Source organism: Neofelis nebulosa, chromosome 1 (genome assembly GCF_028018385.1).
Source record: "Neofelis nebulosa isolate mNeoNeb1 chromosome 1, mNeoNeb1.pri, whole genome shotgun sequence".
NCBI classification, from domain to species: Eukaryota; Metazoa; Chordata; class Mammalia; order Carnivora; family Felidae; genus Neofelis; species Neofelis nebulosa.
Genome location: NC_080782.1, coordinates 133,554,458 through 133,576,026, shown reverse-complemented (window position 1 = coordinate 133,576,026; position 21,569 = coordinate 133,554,458). Strand labels below are relative to the sequence as shown.

Here is a 21,569-nt window from a genome sequence, read left to right as displayed (position 1 = left end):
AGAATCACAAATGTATGCCGGTAAATACAGACAATTTAATATGCATTCCTTCTGCAATTTTACTCTCATATTTTTGTTGCCATTGTTGTTCAAATTAGATGAGACATTTAAGACCTATATCCTAGTGGAGATGTTTCATTAAAACTAGCTTCTGTCTTAATAACTCATTCTATTTGTTAAAAATAAACTGCCTTTGATTTCTTGCCCAGTTTTAAGTCTGTATAATTGAGTCCCATAAAAAGGGGTGTGTAGATTTCTAAGTAACCCAGATATTTCTCGAATGTCTAGAAATCCACACCCACCCTAGTTACTCTGGTTTTTGAGATTTTATAAGACAAGGTTTGGAGGCAGAGAACTTTTGACAAACACACCTAGAGTGTCTTCGTATTTGTTTTTAAACTCAGGACAACTCAAAGAAAGTATTCTAAGACTCAGCTTATTCAAACAATGGCTTTCCTTTGAAATAAGATAGTCTGCCTCCCTTAAAGGCATAGTAGTCACCTCTGACACGGAGAACGGAAGGTAAAATAACAAAGGAAGTGGGGAACCAATCTCCTGCTGGAATTTAAAAAAAAAAAAAACAAAACTGATTTGCATTAACTCATTTCTAGGTGACTGGCCTCGTCCAGAGGATGCATATGGCCGGTTAGATCAATCACCCTTGAGACTGATGTGAAAGGTTTGATGTGGCCAAGGAAGAGGTGTGGAAAAGGGACTGGGTACCATGTAGATCTGTAACAAAGGAAACAAGCATATTTAAGGTTAAATTTCCCCTCAAAGACAGAAATAACAAAACGATATATTTTTTAATGTACAAAAGGGTAAGAGACAAAATAATCTCACTTTATCTGTGATCTTTAGCATACAATATTAATGTCAGTCCCTTTAATCCCACCCTTGTTTTAGGAGAGAGAGGGGGAGGGAGAGTGTGTGTGTGTGAGTGAGTGTGTGTGTGTGTGTGTGTGTGTGTGTGTGAGCAAGAGAAGGGGAGGGGAGGAAAATTGATAGCAATGATGAATGGGAAGCCGGAAAGATAAGGTGGGATAAGGGGCTCTGAAATGTCAGGGTGTCTACTGTCCCGGGAACCTTTGAAGCACGCTCCATGACGAATTACATTAACTGCAGCCTTAGAAAATTCCTACAGACAAAGATGGATAGAAAAATCAAAGGTCTTTGGAAAGCGGGCCACAGCTTTGTGCTCAAGCCTGCAGTAAGTTTTGCTTTGTGTGACGTGAGGATGGGGTGGGGGGCGGCACTAGGCGGTGGGATGGACTGGAAAGGCACTTCTACCTGCACACACCTCAGCGGGGGGGTGAGGGTGGGAGTGGGTGCTGAGCGAGAATGCAAATCGGCCTGTCGGAGTGGCCAATCAGAAGTCAGGTGAGGGAATTTGGGTCCCCACCCCAACTGGGTGTGTCAGCACGTGTGTGGTGTTCTGGGACCTTTGTCCCGCAAAGTCACTCCGGGCGGGCACCCCGTGCTCCCTTTTTCGTGTCAGGTCTGCTTGACTTTTTTCTCCTCCACACCCACCTCGCGAGTCGCGTCTCCTCCTCGTCCCGCCACAAATTCCCTCCCGCGCCTCTCGGGGTAAGAGCTCGCGGCCCGCGCGCGCGGAGCGAGGCACACGCCAGGTTGCTGGGACTGCGGCACCAGCCCCTGGCAGTTCCGCGCGGGTGCAGGCGGCGAGCCACGGCTCCGACACCACGGCGCTCCTGCCCGCGCGGGGCAGTCCTCCGCCTGTCCTGAGGCAGCCCTGCCAGCCTTGCGCCGGCCGGCTCGCTCCTGACTGTGGGTCTATCCTGTGGGGCTCCGGAAACTCTCGCAGCGTCCAGAACACAGAAAATAGACTCATCACCTAATTCGCCAGGGAGCCAAAGCGCTGCGGGGCCGCGGCGCTGCCTGCCCCCGCTCCTCCCCCCCCCCCCCCCCCCCCCCCCCCGCCCGGGCTCGGGCAGCCTCTCGGAGTCACACAGCACCCCCCTCCCACCCCCGGCAGACAAAGGGCCCGGGCAAACTCGCCGCCCGGCCTCCTTGCGCTCCGGGGAGGCGGCGGCGCCCGCGGTGGATCGCGCAAGGAGGCGCGCGCGGGGCAAGGAGCCGCGGCCGCGGGAGCGCGGTCCCGGAAAGAGCCGCGAGATGCGCCTTACTCACATCTGCTGCTGCTGCCTCCTTTACCAGCTGGGGGTCTTGTCGAATGGGATCGTTTCAGGTAAGTTCTCCCGAGACTTTGGGCTTGCTTTCCAACTTCCCCGGCGGAAACCGAGAACGCACGGGCGGGCAGGGCTGGTGCAGCCGGTGCGCGGCGGGCAGGGCTCAGTGGGTAGCAATAAAAAGCGTGCGGGTGCAGATGAGAGTCACGCTCGCGAGCGAAGTGCACTTCTCGACCTCATTTTAAACATCCTGGCATGGTCAGCCTTCCTCTAATGAGAGGAGAAATCTTTGCAAAGGTACGATTACAGCACCTAGAGGAAAATGGGGAAATACAGAAATTGATAGCGACGCTTTGCTCTGACATACACTTAAGAAAATAATTTATCTGTGTTGGAGTCTTTGCACTGGGTTACCTTCAACAACCAAGTGCTGTCACCAAACTTTGCTGCCCCACTCCGTCACCCCTCCCCCCATATAATCGTACTTTTATTTTGAAAATGCCGGGGTTTGTAATCTGATCGCAAGGCTTCAGGGGTTGCAAGAGTTTCAGGGGCTAGACGGGTGGTCTCCGGCGCATTAACACGAGAGAGCCTTGTGTCTGAACCGAGTGTGAGCCTGGGAATGCTTGTGCTACTGGAACCGCGGCACTTTAAGCCCCGCACTTCTCTGTCTGCCCCGCCCGCAGGGCTGCAGTTCACCCCTGACCGCGAGGAGTGGGAAGTCGTGTTTCCTGCACTCTGGCGCCGGGAGCCGGTGGATGCGGCGGGCGGCAGCGGGGGCAGCGCGGACCCGGGCTGGGTGCGCGGCGCTGGGGTCGGCGGAGGCGCCCGAACTCAGGCAGCCGGCAGCTCCCGCGAGGTGCGCTCGGTGGCCCCGGCGCCGCCGGGCGAGCCCGCCGAGGGCCAGTCCGCACCCCGGCCCCGACCTCGGCCGCCGTCGCCGCCAGCGGGCGAGGACGACGAGGAGTTCGAATCGCAGGAGCTGCCGCGGGGATCCGGCGGGGCTGCCGCCCTGTCCCCGGGCGCCCCGGCCTCGTGGCAGCCGCCGCCCCCACAGCCACCCCCGTCTCCTCCCCCGGCCCAGGAAGGCGAGGCGGACGGTGACGAGGTACTGCTGCGGATCCCGGCCTTCTCCCGGGACCTGTACCTGCTGCTCCGGAGAGATGGCCGCTTCCTGGCGCCGCGGTTCGCGGTGGAGCAGCGGCCGAGTCCGGGCCCCGTCCCGACGCTGGCAGCAGCGGCCCGGCGCCCTCCGGCGCCGCCCGACGCCTCTTGCTTCTACACCGGGGCGGTGCTGCAGCACCCTGGCTCGCTGGCCTCTTTCAGCACCTGTGGAGGTGGCCTGGTAAGCGCTCTTCCTTCCTCAGATTTCCACTTTCCCGCCACTCCTCCCTCTCCCCTTAGAGACCGGGCTGGTTTGCATGCACCCTGAACTTCATTCACCGTAGTCTGCACCACGCAGTAGTGCCTTCCATTTACCTCCCGCTGAACATCTCCAAGGCATTCAGTGAATCGGAAGGCTAATGGGATGCATTAACAGCCTTCTCCTATATGGTTACACGTTTCTTCCGAACGTGGTATCAAACTGCCTCGGGGTAACTCTTCCTGCTGTTTTTGCTGCTTTGTGTTTTCCAAAATAAGCCCACCACGTGGCTTCTTTTAGGAGTTTGGAAGACAACCAGTCTGCTCACTGTGGAATCTTCTCCATGTTTGCCCCCTCCCACCCCACCACCAGTTCCGCATTTATTATCTCATTTTTTTTTTCATGTCCTTCAAAATTGTCAGAACACTGTAATCCTCTAGGGAATTATATTCTGACAGCTGTCTAGAATTTAAACACATGCACAGCCACACTGGACACCTGTTCAGTGTTCTGTGAGGGACAGGAGTTGAGAAGTAACTCAAAGATTTGGAGCTGCGGAGTCATCCATGACCTTAGAACCCAGTCAGTATGCAAAGGGTCATGCATGATTCTATGGGTTAACTCTCTTTGTGAGGTTTGCATTTCATTTGGCAGTAGTTGGCTTTCCTGTTGTCCACTCCACAGAAGAAAGTAGTAGGGTTGGGAGCCTTGCCTAGAGGCCTGTTGGAACTGCAAAGTAAAACTCATTTGCTGTATCTGAACAGTAGAGATCATCATTGGATTTTCCCTCCTCTGTCTTGACCCACGTTTTGGGAAAATTGTTACCTCCTATAAGTTGGCCTTTACTTTGTGGTGAAGTACACATAACATGAAATTTACCATTTTAACCGCTGGTAGATGTACAGTTCACGGGCATTAAGTACATCCACCTTATTATGGGGGCATCACCATTGTGGCATTTATTTACTGGTTTAAGGCAAAACCCACAAGATATTGAAAACACTAATGTGATTTGTGGCTTCATTCTGCCATTTCTAGTGAGCCATTGATGAAGTCCACAAGGACTTGTCTGAAAGCAACCTGCTCATTGGTAGAAAAACCCAATAGTAATGGAGAGCAGAAAATATCAGTGCAATCAAAACCACCCAAAGCCATGAAGTGGAAAAAGATGGTTAAAAATCCAGACAAAATGAAACTGGAAATTTTTACCTATGCCCTCCTAAGGTCTCATAGTCAAATGATGTAAATTGCTGGACAGGGCTATATTTTACCAGATGCTCATAATGATGAATATTCAAATATGGACATTTGTAGCCATGAGTGAAAAAAGTTGGCATGGAAAAATTACATGAAAAGCTTTTAAAAATGTTTTTTGTGGAACTGATGTTTGAACACTTCACTGGGGGAAACATTTTGTGGGGATTTCATTGTCCACTAGTTTTTGGCTAGAGATTAAATAATTACATATAGAAAGTTCCTGGTGTGGTAGAAGCAATAGGGGATAAAGCATTTCACTGTGTTGAAATGTGGGCTTTTGGTCAGATTTTCCAAATGAGCTATGCCTTCTCTCCATACTTAAGGGAACAAAGTTAAAATTATGAGTAGGTTTTTCATAGACTGAACAGGAGTTTGACATACCTCCCTGTTTATCATGTTGGACTTTTGCTCACTTTTCCTATTAGCCACATATGTATATGTTCTGAACTGGGAAGTCTTTGTTATTGAGGAAATCTGACGTTGCCAGCAATACAGTATAGCAGTCAGACTTTTGAGTAAAAAGTTAGGCAGATAGCCAAGAAGAGTGCGTTTGTTACTCCAGACTCTACCATGCCAGCCCTTTTTCCCTTATGAGGGTGGATTAGGAAAGAGAGCATAATTTGTTATCTGAGCTCTGACATTGGCTTGTACTCTGACAATTGACAAGTCTTACCTCTCTGGGCTTCAGTGTTCATTAGTAAAATTCGAGGATTGAATGGTTTAATTAAAAACTGGAGGATAGAATTACAATTCTATTAGATGTTAAATGTTTCCTACATCCTACATTGGGGACTTACAGATTAGGAGAAAGACATTATACACAAGTGGTTATGACACAGGTATCCTTGGGACAGTGACATGATGAATCAAATCTTATGCCTGAGGTAAAATCCAGTTTGGGGAGTCAGGGAAGGCTTCCCAAAGCAGACAGAATTTAACAGAGTTTTGAAGCATCAGGAGGCATTACCCAAGTAATATGGGGCTGAAGAGTGTTTTGGGTAGAGGAGTGATGTTGAAGATTTAAAAGTGCACACTTACCAAAGGAATGAAAATAAGAATCTCCTATGATTAAGGCCAGAAGGTGCAATAAGGGGAAATGATCCTAAAATGTTGGTGAGGTCAGACCTCAAAAGCCTTGTCTGCTGGAATATGGGCTTTTTCTAACTATTGATTATCAAAGGGCTATGTACTTGCTCTTTTGTATTTCCAGAATTCTGTGATCCTGTAATTCTAATGTGGGGAGTCATGGTGACTTTCTATAGGGGTGAATTATTTATAAATGCAACGGCTTTTCTTTAGCAACAGTTTTTTTTTCTTTCCTTCTCAGTAAGTAAAAGCTTTCTGATTATTAGTTGCTTAGAAAAGAGCAGATAACTAAGTCTACCTTCCCCCACCTCCTCTCAGCAGCTAGTTGTGCCTTCTGGTGCCTGAACTCAATGCCTTTTGGATTACTACATATTTGAAAAGATCCCAAACTCTCTATCAAAGGAAATAGATCATCAGCTATCCAGGATTACAAAGTGGTAAACATTTATAAGGTTGGCCAATTCATTCTCCAGATATCAGGCTAACTTGTGCTGTGAAAGGAAAAGTGCTAGAATAGATATTTTGGGTACATGGCTAGGTGATGCCTCTTCAAAGTATTTAATCTTTCTGGATCTCGTTTTTCCTATTTACAAAATGCGCAAATTGTATTTGTTTGTCTAGCAACTGATATATGAAGTATTCTTACTATTTCTGTTTGAAGTGTTCTTACTATTTCTCTTTCCCCTTATTAGTCTCTAATATTGAACAATAATCTTATTTCAGCCATATTAGGCCCAGTAGGTCCATAAATATCATAATACCAAGCAATTAAACATTAATTGAGCGAGTCTTCTGAGCAAAGTATTGTGCAGATACAGAGAACACAAAAAGAAGATGAAGCAGCCTTGATATGTTTCAAGGAGCTCCCAGCCTGGCTTGTCAGTGACAAATGGCAACAGGGGAATACAATAGTTTGAGATAGGTACAAATGTAGGTATGCCCCAAGTACTTTGGTGGTGCTGTGTTATTCCTTTCTTTCCATATCCACAGCATTTGCAAGATACCTGGTTTTGAGTTAGGCACCCAGTAAAAACCACTGAATAAAATGCAGCATGTGTAATACTTTATTTTGTTTTAAATTACAATCTCTAAAAATTAAAATACAAAAAAGCAACAAATTAATTTAAAAAATTTTTTTAATGTTTATTTTTTAGAGAGAGAGAGAGAGCATGAACAGGGGAGGGGCAGGGAGAGAGGAGGAGACACAGAATCCAGGGCAGGCTCCAGGCTCTGAGCTATCAGCACAGAGCCTGACGCAGGGCTCAAACTCACGAACTGCAAGATCATGACCTGAGCCAAAGTCAGACACTCAACGGACTGAGCCACCCAGGCATCCCCAAATTAATTTTTATGAAAGAGTGCAACAATGATGTTGGCTCAAAATTAACACATTGTGGTTTGTTTGTTTTTTAAAGCACACCTAAGGAGGTGTGCTAAACTAAACTAGATCGGTACAACTTGCCTCTGGTTCCCTTTAAATGGACTATGGAAATGATTATCACTAATATTGGGATTATTCTTCCAGGATTATAAAGAGTGACTACTAAAACTGTATGCACTTAATTTTTAAGTTTTATACAGTAATTGTTTTGATTAGGTCTTTATACAGAATCTGCTGCCCTGTATAAATTCAATTTTTTTGGCAGTTTATGCCTTTTTTTTTAAATCCCACACTATCTGATGCCACAGGAAGTTATGAACAGAAATATTTTAGGGTATCCATTTCGGCCAAGACACTTTATTGGGTACCAGTACTAAGGCAGGAGGAGAGAGTGTAAGGGGAGGGTCCGGGGAATGCTCGTGCAGGAGGGAAACTGGGAAGACGAAATGGAATCGACATCCAAATGAAAAAAGTAAAGATTGCAGATTGACCTCACACATCTATCTTCTTTGTTCAAGCCAAATCTTAGGAATGACAGAAATGATCTTCTAAATAAATCTAAAGCATTATTATAAAAAAATGCCATTAGACGTGCTGACTATCTCTTGGAAGACTGACAACAGTGTGGACTGGATTGATGGAACACACAGAGACATTAGGAAACATCTGTGAATGGTGGGGGTTCTAACAGAACTGCGGGAACACAGGGAGCAGAAGTGGCACTGGATTTTTTTCATGTCCGGTTATGACAATCCATGGAAGCCAAATGTGTGTGCCTACACAAGGTCAGAGAAGGTAAAGGCAGAGCCTTCCTGGGCATGCTGGTGACACCAGAGGACACAGGGTCTCCTCCTCCATAGATGATCTGTTGGCACCCTGCATCCAGCAGAACGTCTCACCTCTTTTGGCAAATAACTGGAGGAGTCACAACAGATAGGACAGCAGGGAAACCAAAAACATACGAGCTGACACCCAAGAATCTAAGAAAATGAACCATATAAAGGGGAGTCCTCAAACTCTGGCAAGTTAATACATGAGGCAACAAAATTAATAGAATAAATAAGTGGGACGCCTGGGTGGCTCAGTTGATTAAGCGTCCGACGTCGGCTCAGGTCATAATATCGTGGGTCGTGAGTTCGAGCCCCACGTCAGTCTCTATGCCGATATTGGAATCTGTACTCTGCTTGGAATTCTGTGTCTCCCTCTGTCTCTGCCCCTCCCCCCGCTCACACACTGTCTCTCTCTCTCTCTCTCTCTCTCAAAAATAAACATTAAAAAAAACTTAAAAAAAAAAGAATAGGTAAGATACTTTAATGGAAGTATAAGAATGGATATATATTCGTGGAAAAAGTAAATTTAAAACATACAGCAACAGCTGCTATCCAGAATAAATGATTAGATACAATGGATCTAAAAATAAGTGGTCATTAGAATTAAAAACTCCATCCGTGAATTGACAAGTAAATTTCTAACCTAGAAAATCAAGCCCAGAAATTATCCCAGAACATAATATAAATGTTCAATCAAATGGGTCCACAATATGAAAGAAAAGTTGTGAGCCATGAATCATAGATCTAGATGCTTCAAATTTAATAGCAGTTAACTTTTAAAAATAAGTGAAAGGGTGGGATTTTTTTGTGTGTGAATGTACTATAATTTTTTTCACCAATGTTCTGTTGTTTCCAATTTTTCATTTTTATAAGTAAGTCCATGTTTATCATTGGATAAACTTTGCACACATATCTGATTCTTTACTTCTACCCATTTAAAGGATAGAATTTTTTAAATGAATGCAAAGTAATGAATGCAAAGTACCCTAAACATTTTATTCTAATTTAAATCACACACACACACACATATGTGTGTGTGTATATGTGTATACACACACACACACACACACACACACATATATATATATATTTATATTTATATTTATCAGCCAAGCTTTGGATGTGAGGCCAGATACTTTGAATGTAGGTCAGATAACTGGTATTCCAGGTGAGCCTTACTCAGCATGCATGCAAACCAGTTCCCAATATAGGTTTCTATATTTGGAAGAAAAACTGAAGACAAATTCAACGTAATTTTTGTGCAGAATCCTGGACTTCTAAATGTTTCAGATCTTTTACAATTGTTTCATCCCAAATAAAATTAGAGCAGTTTTCTTTTAGCGACTTACCTTTCTCAAGTTTTTCCAAAATTTTCATGGAAGCAAAGACGCCTTTACACTCCTATTTCACTGCTAAATATTTAGTGTTCGATTAGATTACATGATTACAAAATGTTGTACCTATGTGAGTTCAAACAGATGCAGCTGATTCTTGGTAAACATCCAGGCTGATTGGTGGAAATAATTGCATGCAGCAAGACAAGGGAGGAATCTACTAGCTTTGCACATTCTGCATGTGGCATGCCTCAGTGATCATATTTTCTAGATGGCGTGTAGAGTGTTATTTAATTCAATGATTCGAGTTGATTTGCTGATGTAACCAATAATGGTTAGGTAGAGGTTAGCAGAGTTTGTTTGTTTTTTTTTCTTTTGTATCATAATCTAATTTCAGTGATACAGGAAGACATGCACCTTCAGATAGAAGGATGCATCAACAAGCTCAGAGACGCATAAGTAGAGACCCATACCTAGACACATTGTGGGAGAATATTAGAAAGTCAAAGAGAAAATTCTACAAGCTTAATAAAGGAATGATGGTCTATAATGGAATGAATGTCACATGGACGCCAGAGGATCATGAGTTGAGTGTTTCAGAGTTCTGAGGAAATGTGATTTTGAATCCTGTACTCAGCCAAACTACCATTCAACTGTTTTTCAAGTTCTTATTTAAATTCCAGGTAGTTAACATCCAGTGTATCATTACTTTCAGGTGTAGAATTTAGTGATTCATCACTTACATACAACACCCAGTGCTCATCCCAATTGCCTCCTTAATTCCCATCACCTATTTTACCCATCCCCACCCTCCCACCTTCCCTCTGGTAACCATGTTTGTTCTCAATAGTTAAGAGCCAAACTACCATTCAAACCTAAAGGCAAAATGTAATCATTTTCAAAATTATAATGATTCAAACTTTACCAAACAGAACCCCCAAAAAGATATGCAATGAAGTCTTCTCCCAACACCTTTTCTCCATTTTTTTACTATATTCCTTCCTAGATGTAGGTAGGGTTATTTGTTTCCACTGTAGGATCTAGAAGCAATTGATGCATAAGCAAATAAATATGTATATATCAATTTATAGCTTTTAAGTCTACATTATTGATACACATACACATGCGTGCACAGAGAGATTCCTCTTTCTTTTTTGGGTAGTTTCATTTTGTGTGATTGCAAGTACATTCCATAATGTATTTAGTCAGTTTGGTGTTGATGAACATTTGATTGATTCTAATGTTTTCCTATTGTGAACAGTGCTAAATAAATAAGACTCTGTAGAAATGCCATTTTGCCTATGTAATGTAACTCTTTGTCAAAGGGCATGGATATTGGTAATTTGGGGTGATGTTGCCTGATTGTACCCCACAGAGGTGGTACTACTTTATATTCTCAGGCCAGCAGAATATGAGAGTATATTATTTCCCCTGTGCTTTTGCTGGTATGGGTGTTACTAAAGATATTAATATTTGTGAAATCTAATAGGAATATTATCTGAATATAGATTTAATCGATAGTTTTTGTGTATTTTTGGTGAGGCTGCGCATGTTTTCATATTTTTATTCTTCTTTTCCTATAAATGTGCTGTTCATATCTTGTACTAACTTTTTAAAAGTTTAATTGATTTATTTTGAGAGAGAGAGAGAACATGAGTGGGAAAGGGGCAGAGAATCCCAAGAAGGCTCCGCACTGTGAGCGCAGAGCTGGACGTGGGGCTTGAACTCACAAACCAGGAGATCGTGATCTTAGACAAAACCGAGAGTTGGACACTTAACTGACTGAGCTACTCAGGCATCCCTTCTATTCATTTTTCTATTAGAGTTTTAGTCTTTTTCATTTCTAATTCCAGAGTTCTTTTTGTATTAGTGTTTTGAAAAGATAAATGTTAATAATAAAATAATACATGCTGAGTATAGAAAGTTTAGAAAATATACAAAATATATTATCTGTTAACTTACCATCCATAAATAGTCACTTTTTAGTGTATATGCAAAAGAGGAAACATAAATATCAAGTAAACATTCACAATTATTTTCAAATTTATTGGTAAGCTAGTAAAAGCAAATTTCCTCAAACATCATTTCTGGTTCATTAGATTGGCACAAATTATGCAAACTAATAACATCCAGGGCCGATGCTTGGGGAACATCTTATCTTATACATTGTAGGAGAGCTAATTGTTAGAGCCTTTTGTATTGTATGTACTTAAATTTTAAATGTGCTTACCCTTCTTTTCAGGAATATTCATATGTGTGCAGAAGATTTACATATAAGCCTACTCATTGCAGTGTTGTTTTTAAGAGCAGAACATTAAAAGTATTCATTGTTAGTGGGCTAGTTACATCTATATATTGTGCTGAATGCCCAGAGACCATAAAGAGAAAAGAAATAATTCCTTTCTTCAATGTATTCACAGTCTTAAAGGAGCTGTTTCTCTGCCTCAACTTCTTGATTTCCTTGGGTCCATGACAGTTCTCTGATTTAGGAAGTGTTCAGTGTCTTTAATAACTTGAAGAACGCATCTCTTTAAGGCATTCTGTATGGTCTCTGGTTCACAATTCAGAATGGCATGGGTGATGATGGTTCTGCCAGTAGTCATGCATGAGAGAAGCTTCTGTGTGTAGAGTGTGCAGATGCTCCATTCTTATTTAAGGAAACGATAGAGTGAATTCAAATAAAAAAATTCTAATAAGAATCATTACACTGATGCATTGACATTGTACATTAAAGGTCAATAAATTCTTTAATCCCGTATTAATGTTTGTCTTAATATCTGGAGAGAAGTCAGGCATGGACCAATTTTATGAGAAGAAATTTTGCTTAATAATATTTGCTTATTAAATATTAATATTATGTATTTATTTGAAATTTATTAGCTGACTTATGATATACTTTTTTAAATTCAGGAAGTTCTTTACGGGAGCCTTTAGCTATTTTCATGCAACCCTAAATCAGCACATTTTTATTGAGCTCATGCACAATTCAATTGAGTGTTTCTGCTTACTTGCAATTACATTTTTACCCTGGATGGTTTTATGGGTTTCTGTTTACCAAGTAAAGAATAATGAGAGGAGTTCCAAGTTCCTGATTGACAGGAAGTACCTTGAAGTTAGGAAAGTGATCTTGACCTATTTTGAGGCAGTGGGACAAACCAGTAGTCCCTCTTGGATTATGATTTGGGGGGTTTCCTGAAAGGAAATTTTGAGATTCCCTTAGCTAAGCGAGGACCATAACTTGTTTCAGAGTGCATTTAGGGTGCAGCCATGGCGAGCACATCATCTTGTCTCCATCTCATCTTTATTCTCGTGCCAAGCCCTAGACTGAGAGAAGTGAGAAAATGGGAACTAAGCCATTTTAATGCTACCCAGATATTTGTGCAGAATTATTGCATGACGGTGTTGAGATGGCCCTCGGGGGTTAGGGAGTTTTGTAACTTGACTTTTCCAACAAGAGAAACTCCATTTCATTTCATAATTAATGTGCACATATCTGTAATAAATTATTAACTGTTTAGGCTTTCATTCAGAGGAGCAGGGAGGGAATGGAGCTGATGAGCCCAGGTCAGTTTTGGCATTATTTAACATCTTCTTTCCTGTTGCTTTCCAGTAAAAAAAAAAAACAAAAACAAAAACAAACAAAACAAAACAAAACAAAACAAAACAAAACAAAAAACCTCAGCATTTGTTTTTTCTTCACAAGCACATAAAGATGTTTTGCCCCAGGATTTTTTAATTTAATTTTATTTTTTTCTTTCTTTCTTTTCTTTTCTTTCTCTTTCTTTCTTTCTTTCTTTCTTTCTTTCTTTCTTTCTTTCTTTCTTTCTTTCTTTCTTTCTTTCTTTCTTTCTTGTCCCCTTACTTCTGCCTGGCTTCATTTAAAATACATGACTACTAATAAATAACTAAACTAAAATATAATAGAATAAAATACATAACCACTTACTGCAGTGAGCCTACGTCACTGTCTCTTTGCTCACACTTCTTGGTGCTCTCTTTCTTTTTTTTTTTTTTAATTTTTTTTTTAATGTTTATTTATTTCTGAGACAGAGACAGAGCATGAGTGGGGGAGGGACAGAGAGAGAGGGGGACACAGAATCCGAAGCAGGCTCCAGGCTCTGAGCTGTCAGCACAGAGCCTGACGTGGGGCTCGAACTCACAGACTGCAAGATCATGACCTGAGCCGAAGCCTGACACTGAACCGACTGAGCCACCCAGGCGCCCCTCGGTGCTCTCTTTCTTAAAGCCCGGTGTGCAGATAGCTTTATCAAAATCATGGTAGTGGGAGTGCGACTGAGGGAGTTGGGAATTCTCCATTTATATCAGAATCCCATACTGGGCCTCAAACTCAAGAAATGCATTTTAAAAGAATCCAACATAATTCTTGTGCAAGCTAGTATTTGAGGGCAGCCATTCGAATTTTAAGTGCTTTGAAAACTCCAGCACTCAGGATCTTTAATGACTAGATTTACATCCACCAAACTTTACACCCTAGGTGTCTTGAATGAATTTTAATACTCTTTGGTAGCTCTTATAGTGAACTTGGATACCTTCTGTCCTTCCCTTTAATATCCTCCTAGGAACCCACTCGGATGCCATTGAGCTGGAAAGGATTTTATGGATTTCAAATCGTTATTAAACAAGCTATAAATGTGAACTAGTTGGGAGGGGGTATAATGGGACCTTTATGCCAGGATGAATGTTTTCCTACTCTTTAGGTGAAAAAGTATACAGAACCTGAAACCTGTTTCCCATTCCAGAATTTGGAAGTCAACAAAGGCTAAATTACTACAAACTGTCATCAACAGTTTTCTGGGTAATCTAGCAGGACACTTACCCCACATGTTTTACAATACTTATTGTAATGAAATAAAGTTTATCAGCAACGAAGGAAGAAACATTCCTTCATACTGAAAGGGGCCTCCCTTGGCAGCAAGTTTAGATGTGGATACGTGAAGGCTGAGGCTCATTGTAGAGGAATATTAGAAAATCATTGAGAAAATTATAAACTTTTTGTGAGGTTACCTACCCTAGAATCGCAATGTAGTGTGGTCAGGTTAAGAGGACCTTGGAGATGTGTAAGGATCAAAGGGTAAGCTGTCTCAAAGGGCAGAAATAAAATGACAAGTCTTATCTACTTGTTCACATTCTATGAATTGGGATGTCAAGAGTACTGTAAAACTCATTAGAATTTGCAGTCAAAACACATTAACCTGCTAAGAGGAATAGCCAGGCAGATAATTGTGTCAACTAATCTGATAGGTGCAAATGGTGTATTTTCCTTATTACTTGGCTTCGAATGTATATAAGTTAACATGTGATAGCTACATTTTCATGATAAAAGTATTATATTATCAGCAAATATTTTAGTGTGCCCAGTTCATAGACAGGCAGGTCAGTTATTGAGCGAGGAACTTACCTATATAATTAGCATAGGGTCTTTGTGTTGTTTGCTGACTCTGGTTGTATGCTTGCAGATACAATAAATAGCGTTTCAATATTTTATAATAAGAAAATAGAAAGTTTGAGCCATTTATTATGGAACTAACAGTTATGCATAAATATAACTAACAAAGTATAATGTCTGAGTGATTCACTGGGGAGATATCTGTTAATAAATTGAATTTAGTGTCCTGTTTTGTCTACTAATGTAGATACTTCCTGTGTCTCTGTAGATCTCCATCCAGTTAGAATTTTGTCAGTTCAAAGTATGTGGTTCCAATTAGTAATGTTTTAAAAAGTATTAAATTGGTATCTTTTTTTAAAATTTATTTACTTTGAGAGAGAGCACATGCATGCACACGCAAGTCGAGGAGAGACAGAGAGGGAGAGAGAGAATCCCAAGCAGGCTCCATGCTGTCAGTGCAAATTGTGATGAGGGGATCCATCCCACAAATCTGTGAGATTGTAACCTGAGCCAAAATTAAGAGCAGGGCACTTAACCGACTGAGCTACCCAGGCACCTACAATCAGTGTCTAGGTTGGAAGTTCCTATATAAGAATTTTTCTAAGTAGAATCTAGTTGTTTGTCATTAGTGAGATAGATTTGTGAATGTGCCAAGCTGATTTTTCTAGGGTAAATCCTTATTTGTAATGTAACATAAAGGACATTGTGAATGTTTTTTTTCTCCTATTATCTTTTTTCTATTATGACTTATATACCCTAAAATTCATTCAAATGTACAATGCAGTGACTTCAAATACATTCACAGAATTGTGCAGCCATCACTGCTCTCCAGTTTTAGAACATTTACATCACCCCTTTCACTCCTACACATTTGTGGTCACTCTGTTCCTACCCCCAGTCTCAGGCAACCACTAATCTAATTTCTGTTTCAATACATTGCCTTTACATTTCATATACATGAAAACATAAAATTCAGTCTCGTGTCTAACTTATTAAACTTTGTGTAATGTTTTTGAAGCTTATCTGTGTGGTCTCATGAATCAGTAGTTCATTTTTTTTTCTTGCTGAATAATAAGCCATTGTTGATATAACACCGCATTTTGTTTATCCGTTCATAAGTTGTGGACGTTTGGATTGTTTCCACTCTTTCACTATTATGGATAATAGTTAATATGAACAGTCATTGTGTAGATATATATATATATATACATATATATGTGTGTGTGTGTGTGTGTGTGTGTGTGTGTGTGTGTGTGTGTTCATTCCCAAAGATAGACATCTAGGAGTGGAATTGCTAGGTCATATGGTAAATTTACATTTAATATTTTTGGAATTGGGCAAATTCTTTTAGAAAGTATTGCATCACTTTGCATTCCCATCAGCAACGTATTAGGATTCCAGTTTCTCCACATCCTTAACAACACTTATTATTGTCTGTTTATGATTATAACTAATTATGTGGCTCCACAGTGGGATCTTTTTGTGGTTTTGATTTGCATTTATCTGGTGCCAGTGTTGAGTATCTTTTCATGTGCTGTCCCGTAGCCATTCATAAATCATCTTTGGTGAAATGTTTACTCTGATCTTTTGAGTATTTTAAATTAGATTTTTAAAAAATCTTTCTAGTATTTGGTTTTAAGAGTTCTTTATATACTTGGGTGTAAATCTTTTGTCAGACATATGATTTGCTAATGTTTTCTTCCAGTCTGTGTGTTTCTGATCAGTTTTTTAATGGTGTCTTCTAAAGCTAATCTTTATACATTTTGAAAAAAAAAATCCAGTATCGTTTTTTTCTTCATCAAATGTACTTTGGCTTTGGTGTATAATAACTCTGTGTCTAACTCAAAGTTGCCTAGTCTTTCTCCCTTAGCTTGCTTAGGTGTTCTTCCATACTTTTGGTTTTCATATTTAGGTCTGTGACTTACTTTGAGTTAGTTTTTCTGTATGGTGTGAGGTCAGGGGTTCAAATTAATCTCTTTGCATGTATATATCCAGTTTTCTCTCCACACCATATACTGGAAAGATTATTCTTTTCTCATGAAATGCCATAGGAATTTTTGTCAAAAGTCAACCATAAATGCAAGTTTACATTTGAATTGTTAATACTGTTTGTTATATATATGTTTATCCTTATCTCTCTCTCTCTTTCTCTCTATCAATGTTTATTCTTATGTCAATAGCATACAGTCTTGATTTATGTAACTTTATAATATGTTTTGAATTTGGGAACTTTAAGTTTGATTTCTTTTTAAAAAAATGTTTTGCCTATTCTCTATCCTTTGCATTTCTATACAAATTTTAGCATGAGATTGTAATTTGTCAATGTAGAGTCTGCTGGATCTTTGATAGGAATTGTATTTAAAGATCGATTTGGGGAGCATTTCCATCTTAAACAACACAAAAGTTTTTTTGCTATCTGGAAATTATTATTATGAGAACAATCATTAGGGGAGGTTTTTGAACACCACGTTGACTGATAAAGAACAGAGTTAGCTACTGATAGCCCATATTATAGTGCACAATATTTAAAATTAATAAGGATTGATGGGAGCAAGGAAAGCCAGTCATTTGGAGTTATACAAGTAGGGTATACAAAATAGAAGATTTTACGGTTCATGTCTTTGGACGAGTAGGGTGTGAATCTAGGTATTGTACTCTAGGACTGCTTCCTATATTTCACTGCTGTGAAAAAGACAAAAGTTGTTAGGGTCAGGGTTCAAATAAACAAATAAATCCAAACAAACCTACAAAATCTAAACCATCCTTTTCAGGAAGTAGGTTTCAGTCACAAACACTCAGAGTTATTCCCTAAATGTAAACTTATATCCAAAATATTGTATGTTTATTTAAACAGAGCCAAGATTTCCAGTATATGGCCTTTTATTAAAAACCAAAGCAGTATGCTTTCTTTGATAATCTGAGTGTAGACAGATGTCTTCCAGCTATAGGAATCATGAGTGAGAAAATGTTAGGATAATAAATGCCCTTAGATAGTTAATGTATTTGTCATTAATTTAATAATGATATAAAAAAGCCTACGAAAAGATAGAAATACTATATTTAGTTAATTCCAATAGATAATTTTTCACATTTTAGCAGCTGTCACATAGGGGTGTATCAGAAAACTGACAGCATCTTAGAATTGATGAAATTTAATATGAAAGCAAATGTGGACTTGGGGTCATTTTAGGAAGTGAACATTTATGAATGTCTAGTTGCAGCAGTTTTCCAGAAGAAAAACTGGCTCATGAAATAAAAGGTAGTGATATCCAAATAGTTATATTTAAATCTTTGCTGTTGAATAATAATGTAGGGAGATGTACATAGGAAATCTTTACGGTGTTTTTTTAATGTGCTTAAATTTCTTCTGCTTAATTTGACTATGTATCAGGATTAAACCAAATTTTCATCCATGTAAACCTTAAATCTTAGCTTTAAGGAATACAATGATGGCCCAAGAATTCTGGTGGAATAGATGCTTTGGAGTGGCCAGTGGAAAATGGACAAGACATATTTACAAATACCACTTGAAATCTGGGTCCAAATTTAAGCTGGTAGAATGGTAAATTAAAGAAATATGTTTGCCTACTAATTTAATTCCCATGATTGCTTATTTTGCATTTTCAGTTCTTTCTCCTTGTCAGGCGTCAAGAGTTTACATAATCTGTGTGAATTGACACAACCTTCCTTGGAGGGAGGGAGAGTCATGAAGGGGGTCAGTAGCTGGAAAGATGAAAGAGGAGAAGCAAACCCACCAGTGCATATTTAGAGTGTGTTTTAAGCTTAAGAATGTGGAAACCCGTTACTTCTATTTGAAATGCTTTTGGAATAACATGCTAAAGCATCCCCGGGGACAGTCCAGCGCTGCACATTAATATGGTTTAAGAGAGCTCCAAAGTATTTGCCTATAGTTAGCTCAGTTGTAGTATTTTAGTAAGTGTTCTAATAACTTGGCTGCTCTTGCCTTTGGCTGTGGAGTCTCCACAAGTGTACAGTGTCCAATTTTTGGGTGCATGGTCACATGGTCTTACGTGTTTTGAACCTATTAATAACTCACCATAGGCTTGTAAGAGAATACATCAGACTCTATATTGGAACTGCATAATCAACTGTCTGCTTAATCCTTCTCTCACTTCTTTCCATTACCTATTCGTCCAGAAGATACACATTCAGTTCTGTTCAGTGCTTATATACCCTCTTATTCCTGTAATTCTGAAATGGATTTTATAATAAATTGATCTTGGAGACTTCAAAAGTATACAATGTAAGTGGAAGAGAAAACAATGGAAGACCACCAGAGTATTGTAAATGGTTTTTACTGTGATAATAACATAGGTTTTTATAGTACTTTACAGTTTATAAACTGTATTTACAAAATAGTTTTTTTTTAATTTATTTTGAGAGAAAGAGAGAGCATGCATGCGTGCAAGCAGGGGAGGTGCAAAGGGAGAGAGAATCCCAAGCACGCTCCAGTGAGGAGCCCAATGTGGGACTCAATCTCACTAACTGAACCCTGAGATCACAACCTGAACCAAAATCAAGAGTTGGATGCTTAACTGAGTATGCCACCCAGGTGCCCCTACAAAATCTTTTGATTGTGGTATGTGTACACATTTTTAGAAAAGAAGTGACCTGCTAAAACAAATGCATAGGTGTGAATAGCTTTCTGTGCTAGGGCAGTGGGATATAAGAAACATATCCGCGAGAAATGGAAGACGTACTGGACTTTTCCACTAATCCTACCTACAAGGGCAGTAAACAAGTGTTGCCTCCATCTTTTTTTTTTTTATCAAATCAATCAAGAAAAATCAGTGAATAGAATTCTGTTTGCATCAGTTTTTAGAAAGAAAGACCTGAGGCCCAGTATATCATAGCTGTACATACTGAACACTACTATATCCTATACTCATAAGCATCCTGCCATAGGTATGGCTGATTTCATAGAAACCCACTGAGATGCATACTCTCACATGATTTTATAGATAAGGATGCTGAAGCTCATGGATATTGTGTAAATCATGCACATCAGGCAGCTGGTAAGGCTGGGAGGTGAAATTCAAAGTCACATCTCTTTGAGTTTGTGTGTGTGTGTGATGAAATTATTTTGTAGCTTCTGTTTTATTTATCAGAGGCATGTAACATTCACATTGTTTTAATTCTTTGATCCAAGTTATAGGGTGGAGATTGACATGGAGGAGATATAAAAATAGAATTTGATGTGGTAGAAATGACTGATTTTTATTTTTATTATTTAAAAAAATTTTTTTAATGTTTATTTATTTTTGAGAAGAGGGACGCAGAGAATGAGTGGGGGAGGAGAGAGAAAGAGGGAGACACAGAATCTGAAACAGGCTCCAGGCTCTGAGCTGTCAGCACAGAGCCTGATGCGGGGCTCGAACTCACGGACCGCAAGATCATGACCTGAGCTGAAGTGGGATGCTTAACTGACTGAGCCACACAGGTGCCCCTATTTTTATTATTTTTTAAAAATTATTTTTAGAGAGAGAGAGTGTGTGAGCAGGGGAGAGGGGCAGAGGGAGAGAGAGAGAAAAATCTCGAGCAGGTTCTGTGCTCAGTGCAGAGACCAACGTAGGGCTTGATCTCACGACCCTGGCATCATGACCTGAGCTGAGTCAAACGCTCAACCCACCTGAGGGACTCAGGTGCCCCACAAATTACTGATTTTTAATGCAACCTGTCTTTCCTTTCTCCTAGTTGCTCTCTTATAGTAGTATTCTTAAAAAAACTAAAGCAAGAAATTAGCACACAGTAGAGGGATTTTCTTTAAAATATGCCTGGCAGAGTCCAATACCATAAATACTCCTGGAAGCAAAGAATTCATTAATTTCACTTGCCAGTTTCATTGTTGGAAAATGCAGTTGGAAAATCCTGGCATATCTTGGAAATAATCTTGGTTTTGTTCTTTGGAATACACAGAATGCTGTATCTCTCTTGTGACAGTTGGCAATGACCGTGACAATAGCTACAAATCGAATGATAATTTATGAATCAATTGGGTTTGGGGCCCTCTACCTTGAGGTGTCTAATATTTACATGATTCATATTTACAGTAATCCTATCAGGAAGGTGTTACTACACCCATTTTGTTGATCAAGAAGTTGTGTAATTTCCCTGAGGCCGTCAAGGAAGCAAGCTTGGAATCAAATCCAGGGCTGCCTGATTTGAAAGCTAATACTCTTCATGGAAGTGGTTTGAAGACTGAGCTCTGCAGAACTCTAAAGTTTTGAAGTGTCATTTCAGAAATGGCCATGTTTCAGGTTTTGGAGTGAAGGGAAATGAAGGGAGTGTGAAGCTAGAAGGTGAGCTCCAGGCTCTTCTAACTTGGTTGTCGTCCGCTCCATTGTTCTCTGTTTAATAGCATGTCATTTTCAAAGAATATTTGGTTTGAAAGGTGTCCCAGGTGGAATAAAAAAGTTTTATTGGAACGCCTGGAACTTTGACTTCCAGCCATCATGAAATGGGAACTACAACATCAGGCAAACTATGTGAAATAATGGTTTTTCAGGCATTGGACAAAGGGTAGCGTGTGGTAGTAATCCCTGAGAGAAAAGAAACCGATGAGCAATCTGTGTGTATGTCCCAGTTTGCAGCCTGAGAGAGGAAAAAATAGAGCCCAGTATTCTTACTGAATTAAAGAGACATGGTTGGGATTTGAGAGAGGCTGAGGAAACCAGAATTTGCTGAAGTACCAGAGAGGGAGCAGTGCATTTAGGGAGGCCTCATGATGTGCAGAAGGTTCT

At 40.3% G+C, this 21,569-nt stretch overlaps 1 protein-coding gene across 2 annotated transcripts in view; it reads left to right on the top strand.

The window, feature by feature from the left end:
- The first annotated feature begins 1,986 nt into the window (after window positions 1-1,986).
- Window positions 1,987-21,569, top strand: part of ADAMTS19 (ADAM metallopeptidase with thrombospondin type 1 motif 19) — a 241,310-nt gene continuing 221,727 nt past the window's right edge. Inside the window, exons 1-2 of one of the 2 annotated variants that reach the window (XM_058737110.1) lie at window positions 1,987-2,209; window positions 2,837-3,495. In XM_058737110.1, coding sequence (XP_058593093.1) covers window positions 2,137-2,209; window positions 2,837-3,495 — 732 coding nt within the window. In that variant the 5' untranslated portion in view covers window positions 1,987-2,136. The remainder of the gene's footprint in view (window positions 2,210-2,836; window positions 3,496-21,569) is intronic. The other variant, XM_058737119.1, reaches the window with a different exon arrangement.